Source organism: Misgurnus anguillicaudatus, chromosome 2 (assembly GCF_027580225.2).
Source record: "Misgurnus anguillicaudatus chromosome 2, ASM2758022v2, whole genome shotgun sequence".
In the NCBI taxonomy this organism is placed as follows: Eukaryota; Metazoa; Chordata; class Actinopteri; order Cypriniformes; family Cobitidae; genus Misgurnus; species Misgurnus anguillicaudatus.
In genome coordinates, this window is record NC_073338.2 from 23,203,278 (window position 1) to 23,227,168 (window position 23,891).

The following is a 23,891-nucleotide window of genomic DNA, read 5'->3' on the forward strand; positions in this document are numbered from 1 at the left end:
TGCATTATTACACATTTTATCTAGTTTTATGACTTTTTATTGTTATCTTAAAAGAAAGATGATGTTCAGATGGGAAACAAAAAACCCCACCAAATCAGAAGATAAACCTGATCGTATCCAAATGATTGACAGTCATTTACTGCCAACAGTATTATGGGCATTAGACAGGTGGATAAAGCACAGGGCTCTATTTGAATACCATTCTGATCTTTTGATCGCTCTCTCTTTCTCTCTTACACTTAACAAAATATCTCTATTACAACACTCGCTTTGAGGCTTTGTATTATGATTAATACATACAGGGGTGCTGACAAAACAAGGAAAGGAACAGATTACAATAGTTAATATCATAATTAATCACAACAATTCAATAATTTTTGCCAGTAACATATTCTACAATTATTAAAAATAAAAACGACTACAAGTACCAAATCCAAGTAAAAAGAGTTTCAGTTGGCCTTTGCTACTGCATTTTTAAAATGCAAACACAATTAATTCTGAGTGATTTTCTCAAACATTTCTACAGTTTTTGTGCTGCTGTATAGTAACTCATTCTGTTAGCAGCGCAAAACGTCATTTGAACTCGGGAAACAAACATACTGATTAAAAAATGTCCCTTTGGATGAAAGGAAACTGCATAAATATAAATGTACAGTTACAGTCCACCCCAACTAATGTGTTTTCAAGCTTCAATGACTATAAATAATTTTTGAGACCAATTATAACTTAAACCATTTATAACATTTATAGCACAGAGGCTCAGATTCTTCCTGGGCTAAGCAGTCCTCAACAGCACAAATCTTTATCTATAACAAAGGTTGATCAGAATAAATATAAACATTGTCCCAAAGCTCATAAATATAATGGAAGCATCAAAGCCACAAAAATGCACAGGTCTGGGAGAAAGGTAGCCTACTTCAACACAAAGTACATCACTAACCACCATTTCTTATTACTTTTTATATTTGTTTTCTCAAACAGAATTTAAAATATCTTCTTCTTTAAAGATTTCTAAGCCTTCGAAATAAATCACTACCACACTTTTATAGCAGTTGGCAAAAAAAATCAATAGGTTATAATGAAAGAGTTATGGGGTAACTTAATGATGCACATCAAACCAAAAAAGTCTTTAGAAAAGCAGCATGGTATGTGTTATTAAGGGGTAAAGCAGCTCTTTTAGGGGTTGGTCTACAGGAGCCATTCTTGAGAGCAGTATGAGCACAGGGTCAATTGTCCCCTCTGTCCTCTTACCCATGGCTGCTCACATGGGCAGCATAAGACTGGTGGCTAACAGATGATAGAGAGCTTTGGTGATAGCTGCTCTCATAGCGAGTCTCAAGGTTCCGTTGCTGTTGCTGCTGCTCCTTTCGTACTTCCAAGGATCCTGACATCCTGAGCGTGCTTTATGATTGTCCCTCGGACCCCTTTCTCTCTCTCTTTTTGCAGCCTCAATTACAAACCCCATTGAATATTCATTTAAATGTACAAAAATTAAACATATATAACTCCAAACATGTACATTCTATGAATCTAAGTTTAAGTATTAAGATGTCTTCAATTTTAAAAATACCGTGTGTAGCTCAACTTGAGGGTCAATGACATGACATGCATATTTTTGTGTCCAGGAGCATTATCTACTATAAAAATAACTTAATACATTTATCACGTGTCACTTTATTCTATAAAATCTATTTAGTTTGAGCGCTTTTGCAGTATTTTTAATAATAAATACAAAATTCAGTAGTTGTTGGGATGTTAGGATAATTTAAAAAACTTTTGTCCAACAATTTAAATGTTCTCAATCTAAAATATTAAAAAGTTAACAAGAATAAAAAGTAAACATAATATCACATTAACCAGTGAGCCCCAGGTGGTCTTTATGGGTGAATGAAGGTTGGAGATTTCTCTCAAATACTCAAAATATAGCCACTTTAATGTAATAGGTAGGCTGGTACACTATGTCAGGTGGTACAACCAATGTAAAAGCTATATTATCAAACACATTTTATTTGTATTTAAAGGGATACTTATGAATTTGATATCACAGGCAAAAGCTTACACCAGCATCAAAGTAGAAGTCTGTTAAATGTAAATAATTAATTGCAGAGGTCAGGTGGTGCAACCAGAAAGTCAAACGGTGCAACGGCTATTAATGACCCTAAGAAATAAAAACCATTAAGCTAAATAATTTTATTAAGCTAATAATTTGGCAAGAAAAAATGCAAGCTAATGTTTTCTATAAATATTATTATTTATTTATAAACTATTGTTCTTAAATGTATAGTTCTCAAATGTTAGTTTTATGGTAAAGTTGTTTTACACTTTCAAACTATTTTCAGGATTATAATTTTGAATGGCACTATCAAATAAACAAACAATCATCATGACGCATGGAGCGCATTATCCACTTATCTGAGAAACAAACAATGATTGGTTGAACCACCTGTCTTTTTTTTAATGGGGATATAAAAATATTCTGGAAAAAAAATCATTAAGATGTACTGAAATGTTGTTCAATAATCAAAACTTTTTAAAGACATTGTTCCTGACTCAAAAATATGCATTTCATCAATTTTTAAAAAATATATTTTTTTAAAAAAACGTTTTTAGGATCTAGATTGGTCATTAACCCATAACTACTCATCTTCATATGACTATATGTCTTTGTTTACTTTTCAAAAATAGTTTAACAAACAAATTAGTTACACAATAGTTCAAAAAAACAACACAACATTAATAAAATAATAATAATATCATAACATCAATTCATAAAACAGTTTAAAAACTACCAACATTATTTAAAATTTGTTAAATAACTTCTGTTGTAATAGCAAGCCACAACATGTAAGTTATTAAAGGTATTACATAATTGCAAATTGAAAAAAAAAACTGGGCCAAGGCTGGCTTTTATAGTAAATGCACTGACACTTACCAAAAGTCAGAGTTTGCAGGAAAAGTTGTAAGACGGGCAAAATCCCAAAAAATGAGAAGCGAGTGAGAATCCAGGCACAGCAGACAAGACAGGACCCCACTGAACAAAAATAATGCTGCCACTCGGCAGATTGCAGTGCACAGCCACGACCTTGTATGGCCACGGGGTCTGTTAAATATAGACACTGAGCTAGGGGCAGACACTTTCAACCTGTGAGCCCGCGAAATTCAACATATAAATTAATTTATACAAACAAACAACAAAGACCAGCTTGTCAATATGTTTAATGCTAATTATCATCTCTGTTACCGTTTAGGTTGGCTTCATGTTCTTAACTTGGACTGGCTCTGTAATAATGATAGAAAATATAACGTTATGTGTTTATAGACTATATAGAGCAATTGTATTTTCGTTTTTATATAGAAATGTAAAACTGTAGAAACTGAACAGGCATGTTGAATGCTCCCTCATTTGAAAGAGTCGAATAATTGTGAAATGTATGCAATCGTGTAAAAACACTGTAAAGTTTAATATTAAACTTTGTATCATTATCCTTCGTGTAATTTCATCGTTTATTATAGTGTCTGACACACAAGAACCTACCTTAAGTTAAATTATAACTGTTACTTTACTGTTCAATTTAGCAATTACTTTGGCATTCTTCCCCCTGGAACATTTGCACCCACCCGGCAGCATAACTCATGGACTATTCCGGTCTGTGATGTAATACTTTGTCGATTGGACTCTCCTATTGTACTGAGTTCCAGAGGGGTGCTGTGGGTCAGTGGCTGGCTAGCGTGGCAGTCGTTGTTTGAGGTGTCCTATTTTGTTTTGTTAGCGGTTAAGGTATGTATAATTTCACTTCATCGTGACGCCATTATTTTTCTCATTATTTTTAAGTGACGTATCGTATAGTTTTAAATTAGTTCAGAAACGACCGATTACGCAAGACAAAGAAGCCAGCTCCCTTGCTAGCTAGTCTGCTAACTTACTTCCTGTAAACAATTCAAGTTTTCTTGTTGACTTTTAGCGACATTATATCTGAAATTGATTGGACACCAATAATACTTTTAACTAATGATAACACTTTGAACAGTGCAGTAAGCTAACTATCAAGTCTAGCCTACACAGCGTCAACACAGTCATCAAAACAAAATCATTATCATTGCCATAAAAAACGCATTGCTTTTTTTAAGCGTATGTATTAAATGGCGACTGCTGAATAAACACATGATAAAGAAATCAACTTATTTATTCTGGTCAGCATGTTTTTATTGTGTGTGTTTTGTAAAAGCTCGTGTCCTTCTGTAAACCTTAACAGAATATACTTGCGCTCGTGCTACGTCTAACCAGCAAATTGTCACTTGTATTTCAGTTGTAACATCGCAGAAGTGTCAAAATGTCAAGCAAAAAGGCTAAGGGGAAGACCACCAAAAAGCGCCCCCAGCGGGCCACCTCAAATGTGTTTGCCATGTTCGACCAGTCACAAATCCAGGAATTTAAGGAAGCTTTCAACATGATCGATCAGAACCGCGATGGCTTCATAGATAAAGAGGATCTGCATGATATGTTGGCCTCATTAGGTAAGAAAAAAACTAGAGTTGGTAAAAATGCTTACCCATGATGATCATCAACTGACAGGCTGGTATTTTGTTGCCAGGTAAGAACCCTACAGATGAATACCTCGAAGCAATGATGAATGAAGCACCTGGTCCCATCAATTTCACAATGTTCCTCACAATGTTTGGAGAGAAACTTAATGGAACAGATCCTGAAGATGTTATCAAAAATGCCTTCGCTTGTTTTGATGAAGAAGGCACAGGTAAGCATTATCAAATGTGAAACATCAAATAAAATGGCAACAGACACTGGTGATTTGAGTCTTGTGGCATACACATTTATGTATACTTTTGGTGACCCATTTGTTAAATATTTGGATTTAGGTTTCATTCAGGAGGACTACCTTAGAGAGCTTTTAACCACAATGGGAGACAGGTTCACAGATGAAGAAGTGGACGAGCTGTTCAGAGAGGCCCCTATTGACAAGAAAGGAAACTTCAACTATGTGGAATTCACACGCATCCTGAAACACGGTGCTAAAGAAAAAGATGACTAGGGCAGGGCTGGGCACTACTGAAACTAATGAAAACTACACTGTAATACTTTGTTTTTATCCTTTTCCCACCTTTATGGGCTAGTGCAAGGCAATACATAAATCAGCAGGGCAAGCTCATTTGATCTTACTTATGGACTTCTCTTATACAGTCTGAGTAGACTTGTACATAATTACAGTACACACAAAGATTGGTTATCTGTGATAAACCTCAAATTGAATGAATGCTGTTGTGGTATTTAAATGTTGATGAATAAATTCTGGATCTATGACTGAAATGCGTGGGGTTTTAGCTGGATTTACATTTTGTAATTAATAAACAATTTGAATTTAGCTACGTTAGTCATCTAATTTTAATTACTGAATGTGTAAAGTCATACCCCTTCACATTATATTAGATTTATAAGAAATGTTTGGTTTGTTAAAGAGGACTTTTTTAAGATGTCAAATAAATCTTTGGTGTCCCCAGAGTACGTATGTGAAGTTTTAGCTCAAAATACCATATAATTTATTATAGCATGTTAAAATTGCTACTTTGTAAGTATGAGTGAAAATGTGCTGTGTGTCCTTTAAAATGCAAATGAGCTGATATCTGCACTAAATGGCAGCGCCATGGTTGGTATTATCCCCTTCTGACATCACAAGGGAGCCACATTTTAATGACCTATTTTTGACATACTTGCAGAGAATGGTTTTCCAAAACTATGTTACTGGGTTGATCTTTTTCACATTTTCTGCGTTTATAGAAACACCGTGGACCCATTCATTGCACTTAAACATGGAAAATGTCTGATTTTCATATGTCCCCTTTAAATTATTTCATAATATGTGGATGAGGCAAACGTCGTGATAGAAAGTTGCCTTCCAAAATGATATTTTCTTTCAAACAGATCATCATTTGAGATTTCTAAAATTGTTAAATTCAAGGATTATTAAACTAGTCTTTTTCCAAAAATAGAGTAGTTTTCATTTAATTATCTACAACCACATCTTGTTATGATTTACGAAATTTAAAAAGCCAATTAAATGCTAACACCTAAAAACATAAATTAGATCATTTATTATTATACATCCTGTATACATAATATCCTGTTTTATCCTAAATAAGGACATTTTACAGCACCATTATTCTTTTCCAATTGAAAAACAGATTATAGATCAAACATAAGAAAAACTTAATTTACATCCCAAAGCTGTATAAGGGAGATGGTTCAGCCAGACAAGATGGTGAAAACAGTAGATCGAGTAACCTGGCACGGATATAAGCATCTAAATTTGGAAGAAAAACAGACTTTTGGTTTTGAATTGCCTAGTTTTTCCTCGTATAACAGGTATGTGTGTATAGGTGTATCTTCAGTGCCAGCGTCCAAGCTCTGGGTGAGTTTTCTCTCCAGTTGCTCATAGAGCAGCTCCAGTAACCGCTGATGTCAGTCTTAATTCATGTTCACTCTGCTAAGGCAAAATTTTTTGTCTGAATCTTGGCCAAGTGATCTGATATTCCAGCTTCGATTTTGTCACACTGCGCTAAGAAACCCTGTGGAAATGAGAAAAACAAAAGACATAAATCGTTAATTAAAATCACTTTAAATTTCTACATAAAAATTGGAAGTAAAAAAATTATTAACACCCCGTAGTATTAAGTTTTCTACTTGAATCATTTTCACAAGTCCTTTCTTCTTATTTCTGCAATCGCTAAAGCCTTCAGGTAAGCTCTGTAAATAATATTGAATTTCATTATTTCAGTTAAAAAGTAAATACATTAAACTCCTAAATAAATAAAACTAAAATAAACATTTTAATGCACACTTTGCAATACGGTTAAACAAGTCCCAGCTTAGAACCAGAAAATAAAAATGCACAAATTACCATTGTATCTAATTCTTCTAGGATCTTCATCAACTGCTCAGAGGCAATTTTTACCCTGTGGTCCAGTTTATTGAGAGCCTCAGCTTGCAACTCCTTTGCAAGAAAACCCTAAAATAGAAAAAAAAGGTATAATGTCTAACCCCATTCAAGAAGCACCGTGTTCAAGGATTAAGAGTAAAAACATGTCAAACTTACATTCTTAAGTCCAGTCAGTTCTCCATCCACTTTCTCAAGCTTTTTAGCTGTTTGTTCCACTGACTTTTCAATGTCTTTGAGCTTTCTAAGCTCTGCTTCCTCTTCAGGGCTGTTCTATAAAAAAAATAAATTAACTTGTTTATCTATTTGAACTCAGAGATAATACGATCTTTAATAATAAATGAACAACACATAGATCATGTACAACACACATCTTACCCTCTTTCCGATCATCATAAGTTTACAACCCTGCTTTATTCCAAAGCTGGACAGAGATTCCTCCATCTCCTTTAGTGATTTTCCTTCATTCAGAAAAGGCATGAAGCAAGAAATAAAACACCTTTACAATTTCTTCTATTCAGATGTAAGTCATGCAGTAAAAAAGCCTCTAGTTTAAAGCAGAACACATTACCTTTGAAAATAATTTTTTGGGATGGTGTTGGTACTCCTGTGGCTTCTGTCAGCGCCTCACTCAAATCCTTTAATAATGGCTCGTGTCCATCTCGTGCAGGTAAAGCGATGCTGTGTTTGGTCGTGCCTGAGACAAAACAATAATTAAACTTTTGGCCGGTCAACACAGAGCCAAATGCATCTGGGATTGCAACCTTTATTTACATCTTAGCTAACTTTAATAAGACGATGCGTGAATCTACTGGTACAATTAAACATCGCTGGTTAAGGTTGATGTTCAGCTAGCATCATTTTAAATAGACCCTTTCGTATAAGGCTAGTCTCAAAAAACAGTAACGTTTTCTAATGAAAATCTTTTTTGTGAATATGAAAAGTGGTCGGTTTTCTTTACCATAAGCAACTGTCACTGTCAAGGTGTTTTCAGACATATCGGATCACTGTTAGCTAGCGCTTCACACAACTTCACCCGTGTGTACATATGCAACAGGAAGTGACGTCTTTGTGCGCGTCACGCCTTTCTCGTCGCTTTGTTTAACGCATCCTACGTCTCAAAATGTTAAAAGATTTTTTTTTCATATTAAAGTTATACAACAAATTAAGTAAAAAAATATAAACAAATCAAAACACCCCAAGTTTTTTGTATGCTTTGAATTCATCTTTATCTGATCCATTGCATTCCACAAAAACAAAAAAACATTGTTTTCAGAGTTATCCAATACCATTTATTGAATCTCTTTAAAGTGTGTTGTAGGCTTTAGTGATGCAATTTACATTATTATTTAACACATTTCAAATGTTTACATTTCATATAACAGGTTTTTAAGTCATTAATAAAATATTTCAGCAAAATCATACCAAGGCCATGTTAAAGTTTTGCTAAAATGTACACTTGCCCCAATTAGACTGGATTTACAGTTCAAAAATATTGACCAGTTGATCGATTTGCTGTTCAGATGGGCGACAGGCACATGTAAAATCAATATTAAAATAAATATAAGCATTTAGACAAATGCATTTAATTTATTATAATAGTATGCCTTATTGTTGTTATTATTATTTAGTCATTTAATTAGAAAATTATACTTTAACCCTTCAGCCTATCAAACTAGCTTTTGACATTTCTGACTTATGGGTTAACTGTTTTCTGCTACCAATCCCATTAATGTCACTTATTGTTATCAGTAGTCAGTAGAATCTGAAGACAGCAGCTGCATGCCATATCTAATGGAGTGAGAAAACAATGACTAACAGAACTAACATAAAGAGTTAATTACAATGTCACGTGTTAGACTGGCCAGTAAATTCAAAACACCTTCGGTATACCCGCAAAGACAGTTTAGTTTTTAAAGAAAAAACTTTCTCCATCATTTGTAAACAAAACACTGATCACAGAACAGGCTCTGTGTTAATCCATCTTTATGTTGCAGGGATCTGTGGTAGGCCAAACTCATCAACCAGAACTCCATCCTATTTCATACAAGCAAAGAAAATAAGAATGAATAATTAAATGCACTGAACAAATCACACAATTTAAACAAAATTCAGTAAGTGTTCTTATATCTTATCATTGTTAAGTTTCAAAAATGCAATCTGTACCTTATTAGTTTTAGTGTCACTTGGCACTCCTTCAGGAATGGAGGGTGCTGATGAGGCTTCATCCAGATAAGAGCTGTCATCATCCAGCAGTAGCTCATCTCCAAGAGCATCTAATTCTAAAATGGAAAAAAGTGAGGCCCTCGCTCCTAGACACAAACACACACATGAACACACACGCACACAATTACCTGCTTCAAGTTCATCCTCATCAATCTCTGGTGTGCCATAGCTGCGACTCATAGCTTCCTGTACCTCATTGGCCTCTTCCATCATGTCCTCCAGTTGATCCTGTAGATCCTATGAGTCAGAAACATTTATAATGAGAAGTTTTTAGTAACATAACATTTACAGTACAAAAACAGCCAGCGTTAAAATCATCCTTTACACACTTCAATCTGATCCATCTTCACTTGTTTATATGCTTTCTTCATTTCCTTCGCTCCGATCTTCATTGCTTCAACCTATACAATTCAAATAAACAGGTAGACAAATTATAAATGAAAAGCTGGTGTTAGAAATGACATGGATAATGATGCAAGTCTTACTGTTGTTTTTGTGTCTCTTAAAGACTGTATTGTGTAGTTGGCTTGTTCCATATTAAATGACTGCTGGGCGAGCTGATCTCTTTGACCCTCATACCTACATAATGTAGTAAAAACAAAAAATAGAAATTTTATTTAACATTATTGTAAAAAAAATTATATATTATCATTATTATTATTATTATTAATGTGTAATACATAGGATATGTGTAAATTAGAGGCAAAAACTCACAATCTCTTTTGTTTCAGCACTCTCATCGCCTTCTGTTTTACTGTATTCTGTAAAGAGATTGCATCTCGCGCTTACATTATTGTTTATGACAATATACAGTTATATAGGCTGACAGTTTGCATTATTTTGCAATGCTGAAATGATATCATCCGTCTCTGATGCTCACTTTTGCAGGTCCATCCCTCATCTTTTTCATCTGGTCCTTATACTTCATTAGCTCCGCATCGATTCGTGCGATTTTCTTATCGACTGACTCGATCCTCGTGTCCACCTATATAACGGGTTCATCATACAGGATCATCGTTTGCCGTACATGCATGTCATCAAGCTAAAGCGATATTTATAAAGTACTTACATTGCCTATGCAGTCTGACAGGTTAGGAGGAGGCGTCTGCTTGCTACGACCGAAAATACGGTTCATTTTAAACGGGAATTATATTTCTGTGTGATTTGTAAGGATATTTAAATATTGACTATCATTCACAACGGGCTGTTTCCGGTTTGTCAAAAACATAATAAAAGTCACTATTGAGAATCTCTCTTGCTTTAAATATCCGAGAAATTCCCACTGATTGTAGTCGTAGTAATTCCATACATTTTTGTACTATTTATTTACATTTCAGACTATTTCTATATTTACTTATTTATTTATTTTCCTAATGAAGGATTACATATTTCCTAAAATGATTCATCAAGATAAATATTTATCAATGTGATATATTCTTACCATTATAAAATGACAAATTATTTGTGTAAGCATTTCTAATATGTTGCACAGTAGTTTCAATGTTTATACTGTCATATTATATCGTGATGATTAAATAGCACAATATGTTTATTCAAATATATTATTCAATTATAAATACATGTACAAGTATTTTACACTAACCGTTCAAAAGTTTAGAAACACTGACTTATACTTTATTTATATTTTCCACACTTTAGAATAATGGTAAAATAAAAAAACTGTGCAATGTAGGAATTATAATGTGACTAAAAGCATACAAAAAAAACCCACAACAATTATGTTGTGTTTTATGGTTTGTGCTTTAGGGTAGCAAAATGTTATCAAGCAGCTTCTTGAGGACTCACCATGAGTCCTCAATATTTTCAATATTTTTTAAATGATTGTGAGGAACATTTCTGTCAAATGTTTTAAAACTACACAGGATATTTATATAAAAATGTTGCATCCATTAATGAATGGATGGATGGATTGATGGATCGATGGATCGATGGATTGATGGATGGATGGATTGATTGATTGATTGATTGATTGATTGATTGACTCACTCACTCACTCACTCACTCACTCACTCACTCACTCACTCACTCACTCACTCACTCACTCACTTATTCATTCATTCATTCATTCATTCATTCATTCATTCATTCATTCATTCATTCATTCATCGTTTAACATAAACCAGCATGCAGAACCTAGGTAAACATTTATATTTGCATGTTATTTGTTTATTACATGTTAATTACAAATCCAATTTTATTCCAGGCATGAAAGAATTGTAGATGTCATGTAAATTTTAATGAATAGTGTAAGTAAACACACTATGCTGTTGCCATGACACTATACTAATTGAATAGGAGTGTGCAAAAATGCACACATTTCTCTTATAAAGCCAATTGACAGATGATTCACAAATACACAGAGTAGCCTTGAAGCACTATGTTTATCCATGAAGAGTCTACCATGGCAACACCAACATCATCAGACCTACCAATAACTACTGTAGATATACCATAATGTTGTGAGAGCTGTCTCTGAAAAGTGTTAATGTACACCAGCCAAGCTTCTCTAGTGGGATATCTCATTCAATTTTTAAAATAATATTGCATGAAAAAGAATAATTAACAGTCAAATATTTAGTGGATTACTTATATTAATTTTATACCATTTATTTAAGCAGTATCAGAATTCTGCAGTTTACACATTTGGAATTATGTTTTTTTTAAAAAGAAAAATCAACGTTCATTGATTTCAAAATCCAATTGTAGTGCTATCCTCTTTTTGTGTTTTCTTTGTCAACGTTCTCATTACACATCATGACACACGTCGAAGGTGAGAAAAAAATAATGTATCTTGCCATTTGATTATAGCAATAAGATGTGCAATGAGTTGTCATGACGATACTGCCTTTGTTACATGCAGGCTTTGTTGTCTGATTTTTGTCACATCATTCAATCGTGCTTGATATTTGTCCCATATAATTAGTGCCATATCCTTAAACAAAACATGACCAGTCTCAGTCTTCTTTTATTCATTTAATTTATTGACAATATCATTTTAAAATACAAGTAATATTATACAAGCAAGGTACGTGTGCCATAGCAAAGCTCATTTCAATCGATTACAAAAAGTGCACATATTAAATCATAAGCTGAGTGCCAAAAGTATTTTCTAGATCTTTTGTTAAATTATAGTACAAGCACAACAATGAACGTATCAGAAGCCTTTGTCTTTCTACATTTTAATATGCTGTATAAAGCATTTAAGATAAACAAATCTAAGCAATAATGTCATTGATTAACCATGAAAACCAAAGGCACAAAGGTCATTACATTTTTCACACTTTTGCAATTCATTGCTAATACTGCTATGACAAAAGAGTACAGATGATGTCATAATCTATATCCGTATATAAGTGGATAATAACAGATCCCATCCAGTCTTAACACAGTCATCCACACTTAACACAGTTAACCTAAAAGAAATGTTGAAGCCATCTTTGTCAAGATGTCATCAGGAGTTCATTATAGTTTTTTTTTTGCTTTGTGAATACACATCACCAAAAGGCAACATTAGAAATGCGTCAACATTATCAACCTAAACTAAACTTTCAACAAAAAAATCAACATTCACATTAAAAGTATTATTACAAGAGGTATGCATACCACACCTGCCACGTATATTTCGTGTTTTGCTTTTTACATTATGATAAATAATTTAGTTTTATCACAACAATTACTTCTAACCGTATCATACTGTGTCATATACATAAACATTATTCTACTCAAAGATTAAACATGCATTAGAAATGTACATCTTTTTTAGATTGGAAAAGAAATGATGTATTATTTTGAAAAACCTGACTACTGTAAGTAACTTCAGTCCTTTAGTCAGTTGTTTAAAAGCCCTATGCCCAAAAGCACAAACATTTCATTTGCTGTTTTTTCACAGACACTAATATATACATCTTATGTAATATGATTATACTTACACTCTAAAAAAATGTTGGGTTGTTTTAACCCAATATGGACAAACCGAACCGTTTTCATGTTAATATAAACATTTATGACTCCATAATGCTACTAGTTCACACACTGGCCAACAATACCAACATTTTAAACACACCTGGTGGATAAATAGGCTATTGACAGGTCTAAACCCAACCAAAACCTAAAGGGTGTGTCCCTGTTGATGTTTCTCAGGACAGTATAAACTAGACTTAAGCTTGACTTAAGGCAACTCATACAGTTTACGTGATCTTTTAACATAAATCAAATATAAAGAATATATGAGTAGGTTTGAATCAACTATACGTGATGTAATTCATCCTAACTTTATGCCATTTTCTTTTGGAGTGGACTTGTTTAGCTTTATCCCTCTCAAAAACAGATTTGCACATTAAAGATATGTATTTTCCTGAGTGATAACACATTGCACAATCCAAAATAAAAGCTTTGTGACCATTTACAATGCATACAAACATTGTTTTTGTCTGGTGCTCATTGACAAAATATTAAATGCTCTCTAAGCAAGTCACTTTGGATAAAAGCATCTACTAAATATAGATGTAAATGCTGTTTTTAGGCTACAGTGTCAACACATATTTTAAACTAATGGCATTACTCGTACTAAGGCCCAGAGCAGATACCATCCTGCACTGAGATGATGTTTTAATGTAAGGGGACTTTTATTATACACCATTTTTGGTCCATCACTCCTCCTCCTGGTCATCAAATATGACATAATTCAAGAAAACAACAACAAATACTTGTATAAGTTGATAAGAACCTAAAACTCCATTCATACAAGAAAAGCCTTAATTTTGCTTTAATTATATTGGGCTCTTTATCTACTCTAAAGAAACCCTCCTTAGATGGCAGTGGTTATCTGTGTCAGTCCCAGGTCATTTGAGTCTTCCCGACCATGAAAGGAAGACATCTCCACGGCTAGTCATACAGGTCTTCCGTGGCCTCCTTCACCTTTGCCCTCCGCGGGGCACGTGTGCTCACGGAGCGTGCTCCTCACGCGGCTGACCCCGTGCCCGTCCCCTGCAGTCCGGCCCGGGCAGCAGAAGTCCCGGAAGCAGCGCTTGAAGTTCTCATCCAGGAAAGCATACAGGATGGGGTTAAGGCTGCTGTTGGTGTAGCCCAACGCCACACAGAAGAAGTAGGCGGCCATGACGGCGGTGGTCTCGGGCACTCCGGTCGCCAGAGCTTTGACCAGGATGAAGATGTGTATGGGTGTCCAGCAGACCACAAACACGGCGACCACAACCAGCACCAGCCGGGTGATGCGTCTCAGGTTGCGGTCTTTCTCGCGCGAACCTGAGAGCAGCCGTACGCTCTTCAGACGCAGGACCATGAGAGTGTAGCATACGGTGATGATGAGGAGAGGAGCCACGAAGCCAAAGATGAAGACGCAGATTTTCATCAGTGTATCCCAGTAGATATATGGGTCTGGAAACTGCAAAGCACACTCTGTAGTGCCTGTAGAAGAGATGTATAAACAACAGTTAATTATTAATCAGAATTGACTGCAGGTTAAACACGTGAAGTCACTCTGGATGGGAAAAACAAATACATTAGGGTGTAGTTGGAAACTCGCCGTCCCATGATTTAATTAGAATTTCAATTATGTCGGAGTCAAGGCACATGCATTAAATTGGTTGTTTTTGACCATATGCTATAGTAGTCATATGTTGCAGAAGAAGCCACTTTGGTGGCAATCCAATACTATTTTTGCTCCACATCACCTAATATTATAGCGTTGACCCTGTGAAACATATATATTACCATTGTTTGTCTTAGTGCTCCCAAGAACCATTGCCGGGATCCCAGCAGCGGAGGACAGGACCCATATCAGGACGTTGATGAGCTTGGCTTTCACCGGAGTGCGAAAGTCCAAAGCCTTCACGGGGTGACAGACCGCCACATAGCGGTCGACACTCATCATGGTCAAGGTGAAGATGCTTGTGAACATGTTATAATAATCGATGGAGATGAAAACCTTGCACACCACCTTTCCAAATGGCCACGAGTTGAGCAGGTAATCGGTGCTCTGAAAGGGCATGGTGGTGGTTACCAGAGCGTCAGCCACTGCCAGGTTGAAGATGTAAATGTTGGTGGCGGTTTTCATTTTAGTGTACCTGTCGAAAACCAGAGCCAGCGTCAGAGGAATGATACAAATTAATGTGATAAATTCATGCAATAGGCTTTATGCCCAGCTGCACTACTTCCTAGGCTTTAGCCAGCTTATTGTTTCCTGTCTGCCATTATTGGACAAACTGATTAATCCTGGTGTGCCTGACCTCAGTAGTCACACCACAATAATCAGTCACACCTGAATTAATCAGTTTGTCCAATAAAGGCACATAAGAAACAAGGAGCTGGCTGAAGTTCAGGAAGTAGTGCAGCTGGGCATAAAGCCTATTGCGTCTCTAGAAGTGATCTGCTGTATTAAAACTGAGAGGGAATTCTCAAATGGCATTAAACCTAAAACTGAAACAATCTACAAGGAGGCATTAAAAGATTAAATCCATTGTTTTCTGTTCACACATTTTGTAGTGTGGGCCCTTGCAAGCTATGTAAGCCTTATAAGAAATGTTCATATCATAACTACAAAACATTCATTCATTTTCAGAATTTTAATCCTTTAAATGCTAGTTTGTCTTTTTTTATTTATGTCAAATTATTATAAAATATATTATAATTATTATAAATTATATATGTTTAAAAAAATACACAAAAACACGGACATAAAATATTTTATATTAATATTTTTTCACATTTTTACTGATTTCAGTTTTTAAGCCAGAATCAGACCTGATCATAACTATGAAACATAAACTAATTTTAAGCATTTTAACCCTTTAAATCCTAGTTTGTTTACATAATGATAGATTATGAATTTTCTCTCTGCGAAAATGAAAACAAAGTACTACTAAGGCTTTTAAACTCATTTTTTATCCCTGTACGAAAAAATAACAAATGAAAAATTATGCAAACAAGAAATGAATAAACATTTGAATAAAATATAGCTCAGTGACCTATAGTGGGTCTTATACACAGAGATGGATTTGTAATTTGCAGTACAGTATAATGTCTTTTCTTCAAACTATACACACACTCACAAACATACATTTTTCAGTACACACATGCAAACCACACTCTGACATCCATACTAACACACACACATAAAAAGCTGCATCTTTTATTCAGTTTGCCTGCAGGGCTCTACAATACCGAAGACGAAATAAAGGAAAAACTGCATTTTCTCCAGAGGCCAAACATGGGGGAATTACACAATCAGAAGAAAGATAGTACACTTTTCAACACATACTGTATTTGATGAAATATAGATAGATAGATAGATAGATAGATAGATAGATAGATAGATAGATAGATAGATAGATAGATAGATAGATAGATAGATAGATAGATAGATAGATAGATAGATAGATAGATAGATAGATAGATAGATATGCTGAATTCTTGCCAACAAATGCATGATTTGTGTTTAAATAGTTGCGTTTGGGTTTAAATGGAAACATTTCTGTCCTTCTGCACCCAAGTGTAACAACTTTTGCATAACTAGTTTTAAAGTAAATTAAAGTAAAATTCAACTAAAAATACACATCTTTAGCTGTTGTCATTAACACTGCCAAAGTGACAAAGAAAAAGAAAAGGGGTAAAATAGTCCATGCGAGTGCACAAAGGTTAAATCTCATTTGTTAAGGATTGACCGCATTATTATACGCAGTCCACAGGGGGGCGCCAACGCGCCAACTGCTGATTTACGCTTGAACTCTTGACCATCTATTCCTAAAAAAATCACTCAAACAAATAAAACCATCCATTCAGGAGCACAGTGTTCATAGGTAAGGCATATCAACACTTATTAAAATAAATAAATAAATGGTGACATTAATGATAAGCGCTAAAATACATCTCGAGTCAATGACAGGTATCTTACCTGATGATGACATACATAACAAGGCAGTTTCCCACGAGTCCTACAACAAACACCACAGAGTAGACAGCAGCGATAATGGGAATGATGGGAGACATGGTTTCCTGTTCACTCGTCCAGGTTTCATTCACGGAATAGTTATACATGTCCGAGACGACAGACTGCCACGTGAAGTTGGGTAAACACTTTTCGGGGTGAGCAGAGGGACATTTGTCCTCTTTAAAGATTTGCACCACGTTGCTGTCCATCTCCTGTTTATCAGCACAATGAAAGCGCACAGTATGATTTACTGGAAAAGTTCAATTGGCATCGTACAGAGCATAAATGTATCTTTTTACACAAATAAACGGCGCAATAACAACACTATGAGGTTTTTTACTATCAAATTAGTATTTTTTTAATCACATACGCTGACATAATTGACCGTATATGCTAGTATATACTTACTCATACGATCTTTTTCTTTAAACGTAAAATATAAACGTCTTACCTTATTTCCAGCTGCAACCTGCCAGATTGATATGAAAATCCACAGGTTTTATCCCACCATCAAAAGCTGTGTGTGCGCAATGCGCTGATTTCTTTGGCCCGCTGCTGTTCAATTGATGAGTGCCAGCTTACCGGAGCCGCTGCCTGCGCGCGCGTCCCGTATGACATCAGACCTCATGTGACAGTTTAACGCAAACCTCACTAACATCTTCTCAAAAATCCTCTCCAAACTCTTAAATGACTCACCGATGTAAATTATTCGTCTCAGTGAAACGGTATTTATGAGATGAAATACTTCATATCAAACTTAATTTCTCTCGTTTCAAATTCATAACATGCATGCGCGTCCACCACGCCGACGCGAACGAGCTCAACAGGCAACAGAGAGTTTCATCACAGATGAAGAAGAACATCACAGGCTGGGGAAAAGAAAGATTTATGAGTTTGAATGAATAAAGGAGGATTGTGGTCGTTTGAACGCTATAGGTGTGTATTTGTGCACCTCACGTAGGCCTAGTAGAAAAATACACGGGGCAAGTTGTCACAATTGATTTGGGGGCAGCTGCAAGCTTTTATACAGTTTATTAAATACATTTATATATATATATATATATATATATATATATATAATGTTACCAATTTTGCAACTCATGAAATATGCTTCATAATTATTTAACTGCTTCAAATTGAGCTATAAAGCAATTATTCTGTCAGTTAATTAATGGTGATGCCCTTTCTGATAGCATGCTCCAATATAATCTACTAAGTTAAGCTCTTAAATAAGAGATGTGCAATGCTCAAATGTCCAATTAGGAAAGCATGGCACGTACAGAAACTGACTTTTAAAAATAAATCTGCCCCTAGAAATATTTTCTGGATCAAATACTGGCAACTAAGCATGAACACCTATATGAAAAAGTCTATGCTAATTAGCATCATATTTTTCCTGGCCCATATGAACTTATAAAACTGTGAAAGTATTACAAAGATAATTTCTCCTGTCTAGATGGTGAACAAATTAAATGGAATAAATAACAACTGGCTTAGCAAGATTTTAATGCTGTCTTTCAAGTGCGTAATGCTGTCTTTAGGGGGCTTGTAAACTTGGAGAAAAAAATGACTGAGGGTTGACATCAGCTTGGGATCTCACGTTGCCCTTTAAAGTTTTTTAAGTAAAACTTTCAAATAATCTACCAAATTATCATGTAAATGTAACCAGCAATCAGCCCATAAAGAAACACAGTCTCACCCAGTGTTGGGAAAAGTTACTTTTGAAAGTAATGCATTACAATATTAAGTTACTCCCCAAAAAAGAAACTAATTGCATTACTTAGTTACTTCTCATGGAAAGTAATGCTTGCGTTACTTTTAAGTTACTTTTGCGTTACTTTTTCTACTTGGCTGAGGCTTGATCTCTTTCAGGCTTTGCGCGTGTTTTTTTATGACTGAGAAGTTTCATGCATACACTGTTAGACTTTTTATTGTATATATGTGGTAACTCACTGGCAACGTGTTGCCGGTGAGTTACTGTAACTGCCCCATTACAGTACCATAACTGTACATGTTTTTTACAGTATGATGCCTTTACCGCAGTTCCATTTTACAGTCTAATACCCTTACTGTAATCTAGTTTTAAAAGATATATTGCCTTGAAGGGGAATCAAACCCATTTCGCCCATGTCTAGGTCTGTAACACTACCACAGTGTCATTCCAAATCTAACTGTGAAGCATTTATCCATAATCCCTTTCTGGTTTCTATCTACAATTCTCAATAAATTATTTATACTAATGAAAAACAATTCACATTTTGAAAATTGCTTCACTGCTTAAAGCATAACAAATAAAATGTATTTCATTTCCTACCCATTCTCACCAAGATGCGTACAAATGACACGCAGTGTGATTATCGTGCAATAGATACGCCAAAATCCGATTTTGCGTGCATATGATACGCCAGTCTTTCCCATTCACTTATATGGCGAATCGTTTCATGTCAATTTTATTTATTGTTTTCTCATTTGTTTTCTGTTTTTTAAATCATTTTCGCTTGGGTTTAGGGTTAGATTTCACATTTGTTTAAGCAGGTTATTTAATATACAGGTTTCTCCATGTTTCTGTCTATATTTAAGCCATGGCCGCTTGGAGTTGGGGTTAGAGTTGGGGTTTGGGTTAGGATGTAAATTTTATATAACAAAAAGGTGTTCTAACCCTAAACCCAAGCGACAAAATAGAAAACAAATGAGAAAACAATAAATAAAATGTCATGAAACGATTCGCCATATAAGTGAATGGGAAGGACTGGCGTATCATATGCACGCAAAAGCGGAATTTGGCGTATCTTTTGCACGATAATCACACTGCGTGTCATTTGTAAACTTTTTGGTAAGAATGGGTTCTTCATTTCATAGATATATTTTGTTTTTCCATTTTATATGGTTTTATAACACAGTTTTATTCAACTACAGTAACACTACTGCTGTTGTTTTACAGCAGTCTATACCGCAAATTCAAAACATACAGTAAATCACTGTAAATTAAATGTTAATACCCATAATGCAATGCATATTACAGTAATGAACTGGAAAAAAAAATAATGGTATTTTACTGGCCATTTTGTGGTAAGTAACTGTAGAAATTACAGTTAAGTCTAACAGTTCTGTCACAAAAATGTCAAGCTCTGGCCTGCCATCTCCGTTTCCGACTATAACTGTTCCCACTCAGTCGCGACACCGCTGGTGTGCATTATTTTCTTATAATTCAAAGGACCAGAGTCAATTATTCCTCTTATACTTTTAATTCTTTACTTCCATTGTTTTATTATTATGTGTTTTTTTTATCACCATGTCTAATTTATATATCTAACTTTTTTACTTATGTTAAGCGCTTTGAGAAATGAGTTTTAAAGGCGCTATACAAAATAAAGATATTATTATTATTATTATTATTATACCACAAACATTGCTCTGGTGCCTATTTTTAAGACATTTGAGAGGTTAAGTGTGCGGCTTACAAAAAATAATCAACACCCGTGGAACATTTCTCAACCAGAATAAAGCATTTTAAGGGGCCAGTCACACCAAAAGCGTTTATGGCAGTTGCAGGCGCCTTTTTTGAATGATATTCTATGGGCAGGGCGCGTTTGCGCGCTGTTTATGCGCGCCGAGCGCCTTGCGGTTTTTTGCCGCCTGCCGCGCACGCGTTTTTGAAGGAGCGCTGAGAGCGGAGAAGCGCCCGACGTCATTCGCGTCTTTCCATTGTCCAATCGACTGAGGGGAGAGGCAGGTCTTACGTTGCGGTGAGGGAAGTTTACAGTTGCTTTGAAGAACCGGACTCCACTCGCTCACTCTCTCCTGCGTGTTTGTGCACCTCTCACCCCAAACAAGGTCAGAGCAAACGCCCTCTTTTTAAAGTTTCTGCTAATATGACAGTTAACAGCAAAAGAGCGCTCACGCGTCAATATTTGATTGACAAGACAGCTGACTCGGTGGTTGCTTAGCAATAAGAAAAGCGGCGTCGGCCTGCTCTTTTTTTAAAAAAGGCAATGCGTCGCGCCTTGCGTTTGCAAGCGTTTAAAGGGCTTTTGGTATGACTGGCCCCTTATTCAGTACATTATTTTTTTTATCAAATTAATTAAACTGAAAAGTAACTTGCATTACTTTTTATAAAAGGTAACTCAAATATAAATGTGTACATTTATAAAGTAATGCGTTACTTTACTCGTTACTTCAGAAAAGTAATAATATTACGTAATGCAAGTTACTTGTAATGCGTTACCCCCAACACTGGTTCTTTCCCACCTTTACGTTACCTTCCTAACCAGAAATGAAAGAGTTATCGGTATCGGCCAAAATTTCCATATCGGTGCATCCCTAATAGCAGCTAAATTATTTGTAAGCGCGAACTCGTGAAAAACAGTTATGTCACATTGCTGGAGACCCTAGGCATCTACAGTAGTTCATAAGCATGGCATACTAACCCCCATTGTTCTTTCTTTCCTTCACATGTTGCTAAGAGACATAGGTAGGTGTTGTTTGTGTGGTACGCTTTCCTCCCAAATGCTTGTGCTACGTAAACTCACGTAAGGGTTTATGAGGGGAGATCATTACAGTTGCGTCGGAAATGGGGATCCTGGGGATCACATCTGTGTGGAGCAACAAAACATCAGTCAAGATGTTAAAGGAGTGATAATGTATCTTTTTTCTGGATTGTGAATAAAATATACACAATGCACAAATCATATGTACTACTTACAGTGCTTATTGTCCTGTTTGGAGCTTGAGGTTTTTCCTTTTCTTTACCATGTCAAAAATAGCAGCATGTGCCTTGATTGACATGATGATAAGTAAAGAATGACTTAAGAATTAGCATATCTCATTGAATAGTTCATTGATCCATCAAAAACCTTCACCAAAGTCATTTAGTGACTACACACATTGTTGATAAAATGAAAGCTTTTAGCTAATACAGGAAGAACATTAATATTCTAATAGCACAGATGTTTACACACAATTTATTCGCACCATATGTGTATGTTTGATAAGAGAGAGAGATACACGGTGGGATCGTTCTTCTATTCTGCCGTAACCTTGAGGAACAAAGTTTGTTTAGGAACAGTTTCCACGGCAACAGAAGTTTCTCATTTATATATTCATCAGGGCACAACGGTTGAGGGTGTGTGTTATTTCATGCTAAACTACAGCCATTTCAGACCTCTGATCCATCAAATAGATTGTTTGTGCTACAGATAATGCAAATGTAATCTTACAGCTGTAAAGACAGAGCCTTGGTCCTCAGTAACAGAAGAACAAAAAGCATAAAACTACCTCAAGACTCCAACATAGCCGCATGATAGTACCGAGAATACAGTGCAGGTTATCAACACTTTTTCTGACGCAGATTCCGATATAGATTTACTGGAGGTGTCAGGTCATAAAACAAGTGGCAGATGCCAGACATTCAGTCTCTACATTGAAACAATAATTTAAGGTTTATGTAACTAATTTAAACACAAGGATTATGAAAGATATTTAGTCCTCCACAAAACGTACAAAACTGTACATTATGTTGGATGATTCTATGTAGAAAACCGTAAATCACAAATAAAAATGACTTATGGGTTTCCATACGGTCACTAATATGGGTATCGATTCAGATGTTCCAGATCGATTCGATTTCGATTCACAAGCTATCAAATCGGGTTTTCGATTATGATTCTTGGGACGGTTTTTATACTCGATTCTCGATTCAACTCAATGAATATAGATTTAATACAAATATTATATTTATAAAAAGAACAGTGAATATATGTTTACAAGTGGGTAATTAATGAAAAGAAATTAAGAGCCACAAACCTGTATATTACACTTTTTTATTTGGGTACATTAAAACAGAACCCATCTCTAAATTTCAAATTATGTTAAATACAATACAATTTTGAAGCAAGATGAAAATGTATGCTGAAAAAGTCAGAACAGTCACATTCCTTGATCAAACAGGATCAGGTTATTTCATTAAAAAAATTATAATAAACTATTCGTAGCCTTTGAGAATCGATTTAAAAAATGATTCATTGGATTAACTCAATAAAATTGTGGGCAGGATTTCCATCCAATATGAATGTGTACCCCTAACTCATAAAAAACTGCTTTACACAATAAAAATATATTGAGTTAGTCCAACTCAATTTAAAGTAAATGGCAATGCTCAATTAGTTGCCTCAACTCAATTAAGTGTAGTCTGAATAACTCGATTTAGCGTAGTTTGAATAACACAATGTAGTGTGGTCTGAATAACTCTATTCTGTTATTTTATATAAAACGTTTTTATATCATACTAAGTAGCATAAACAAGCACATGTTAGCATGCTAATAATAATAACATATACTTTGGATGAGCATGTCAGAAGAGACTGATCTCCAAACAGGCATTGACACAGTACTCATGTGTCATCCACAACCTAACCACAAGCGCCACTCTTCTGCACGATGGTAACCAAACAATTTGAAAAACACAAACGCTTCTAAATCAATAAGATAAATGGACATTAAACACTATTAAGTCTTTCTCTTTACCTAAAAATGCATAAAATATCACTTAATTAAAAAAATGACTCTCCAAAAGCAGTTGCATGCAAAGCATGCTGGGAAATTATTTTTCCAGAACCCAGACTCAAACTAATTGTGTTAACGCAATTAAAAAGAAATCAATAAATTATAGTACATATTTATTTTGTGTTAGACTAATTAAATATATATACTTATTGCTCTTAATGAGGTATTTTTAATTCAATCAACACAATTTT

At 35.1% G+C, this 23,891-nt stretch overlaps 5 protein-coding genes across 5 annotated transcripts in view; 1 reads left to right on the forward strand and 4 right to left on the reverse strand.

The window, feature by feature from the left end:
* The window catches only part of myom1a (myomesin 1a (skelemin)), a 31,891-nt gene extending 28,800 nt beyond the window's left edge, over positions 1–3,091 (reverse strand). Inside the window, exons 1-2 of the mRNA XM_073874857.1 lie at positions 2,933–3,091; positions 1,252–1,447 (exon numbers count right to left, since the gene is read on the reverse strand). Coding sequence (XP_073730958.1) covers positions 1,252–1,391 — 140 coding nt within the window. The 5' untranslated portion in view covers positions 1,392–1,447; positions 2,933–3,091. The remainder of the gene's footprint in view (positions 1–1,251; positions 1,448–2,932) is intronic.
* A 531-nt stretch (positions 3,092–3,622) lies between these two features.
* Positions 3,623–5,378, forward strand: myl12.2 (myosin, light chain 12, genome duplicate 2). Its single transcript, XM_055201980.2, has 4 exons — positions 3,623–3,778; positions 4,308–4,515; positions 4,593–4,754; positions 4,876–5,378. Exons 2-4 carry the CDS (start codon positions 4,332–4,334, stop codon positions 5,046–5,048), a joined length of 519 nt encoding a protein of 172 aa, XP_055057955.1. The 5' UTR covers positions 3,623–3,778; positions 4,308–4,331; the 3' UTR covers positions 5,049–5,378.
* Positions 5,379–6,090: 712 nt separating this feature from the next.
* Positions 6,091–8,058, reverse strand: bag1 (BCL2 associated athanogene 1). Its single transcript, XM_055201979.2, has 7 exons — positions 7,909–8,058; positions 7,519–7,644; positions 7,326–7,408; positions 7,107–7,220; positions 6,912–7,019; positions 6,695–6,757; positions 6,091–6,579 (listed from the first exon to the last, which is right to left on the reverse strand). The coding sequence occupies exons 1-7, from the start codon at positions 7,943–7,945 to the stop codon at positions 6,490–6,492; spliced, it is 621 nt and encodes a 206-aa protein (XP_055057954.1). The 5' UTR covers positions 7,946–8,058; the 3' UTR covers positions 6,091–6,489.
* Positions 8,059–8,213: 155 nt separating this feature from the next.
* On the reverse strand, positions 8,214–10,400 carry chmp5a (charged multivesicular body protein 5a). The gene is made up of 8 exons (XM_055201977.2): positions 10,243–10,400; positions 10,054–10,158; positions 9,888–9,934; positions 9,659–9,752; positions 9,503–9,574; positions 9,302–9,410; positions 9,114–9,229; positions 8,214–8,984 (listed from the first exon to the last, which is right to left on the reverse strand). Exons 1-8 carry the CDS (start codon positions 10,306–10,308, stop codon positions 8,934–8,936), a joined length of 660 nt encoding a protein of 219 aa, XP_055057952.1. The 5' UTR covers positions 10,309–10,400; the 3' UTR covers positions 8,214–8,933.
* Positions 10,401–12,160: 1,760 nt separating this feature from the next.
* On the reverse strand, positions 12,161–18,131 carry oprk1 (opioid receptor, kappa 1). The gene is made up of 4 exons (XM_055201981.2): positions 17,591–18,131; positions 17,104–17,351; positions 14,925–15,277; positions 12,161–14,618 (listed from the first exon to the last, which is right to left on the reverse strand). Exons 2-4 carry the CDS (start codon positions 17,346–17,348, stop codon positions 14,083–14,085), a joined length of 1,134 nt encoding a protein of 377 aa, XP_055057956.1. The 5' UTR covers positions 17,349–17,351; positions 17,591–18,131; the 3' UTR covers positions 12,161–14,082.
* Between the last annotated feature and the right edge of the window lie 5,760 nt (positions 18,132–23,891).

Coding starts and splice junctions, on each gene's coding strand:
- myl12.2 (XM_055201980.2), top strand. CDS start 4,332: ATGTCAAGCAAAAAGGCTAAGGGGAAGACCACCAAAAAGCGCCCCCAG. Junction 4,516..4,592: donor TGATATGTTGGCCTCATTAG/GTAAGAAAAAAA, acceptor TTTTGTTGCCAG/GTAAGAACCCTACAGATGAA. Junction 4,755..4,875: donor TTTTGATGAAGAAGGCACAG/GTAAGCATTATC, acceptor ATTTGGATTTAG/GTTTCATTCAGGAGGACTAC.
- bag1 (XM_055201979.2), bottom strand. CDS start 7,945: ATGTCTGAAAACACCTTGACAGTGACAGTTGCTTATG. Junction 7,409..7,518: donor CCAAAAAATTATTTTCAAAG/GTAATGTGTTCT, acceptor TTCTGAATGAAG/GAAAATCACTAAAGGAGATG. Junction 6,758..6,911: donor TAGAAGAATTAGATACAATG/GTAATTTGTGCA, acceptor TATTATTTACAG/AGCTTACCTGAAGGCTTTAG.
- chmp5a (XM_055201977.2), bottom strand. CDS start 10,308: ATGAACCGTATTTTCGGTCGTAGCAAGCAGACGCCTCCTCCTAACCTG. Junction 9,935..10,053: donor TGAGGGATGGACCTGCAAAA/GTGAGCATCAGA, acceptor ATCTCTTTACAG/AATACAGTAAAACAGAAGGC. Junction 8,985..9,113: donor GTGACACTAAAACTAATAAG/GTACAGATTGCA, acceptor TGTATGAAATAG/GATGGAGTTCTGGTTGATGA.
- oprk1 (XM_055201981.2), bottom strand. CDS start 17,348: ATGGACAGCAACGTGGTGCAAATCTTTAAAGAGGACAAATGTCCCTCT. Junction 15,278..17,103: donor GTTATGTATGTCATCATCAG/GTAAGATACCTG, acceptor GGTTTTCGACAG/GTACACTAAAATGAAAACCG. Junction 14,619..14,924: donor GAGCACTAAGACAAACAATG/GTAATATATATG, acceptor TCTCTTCTACAG/GCACTACAGAGTGTGCTTTG.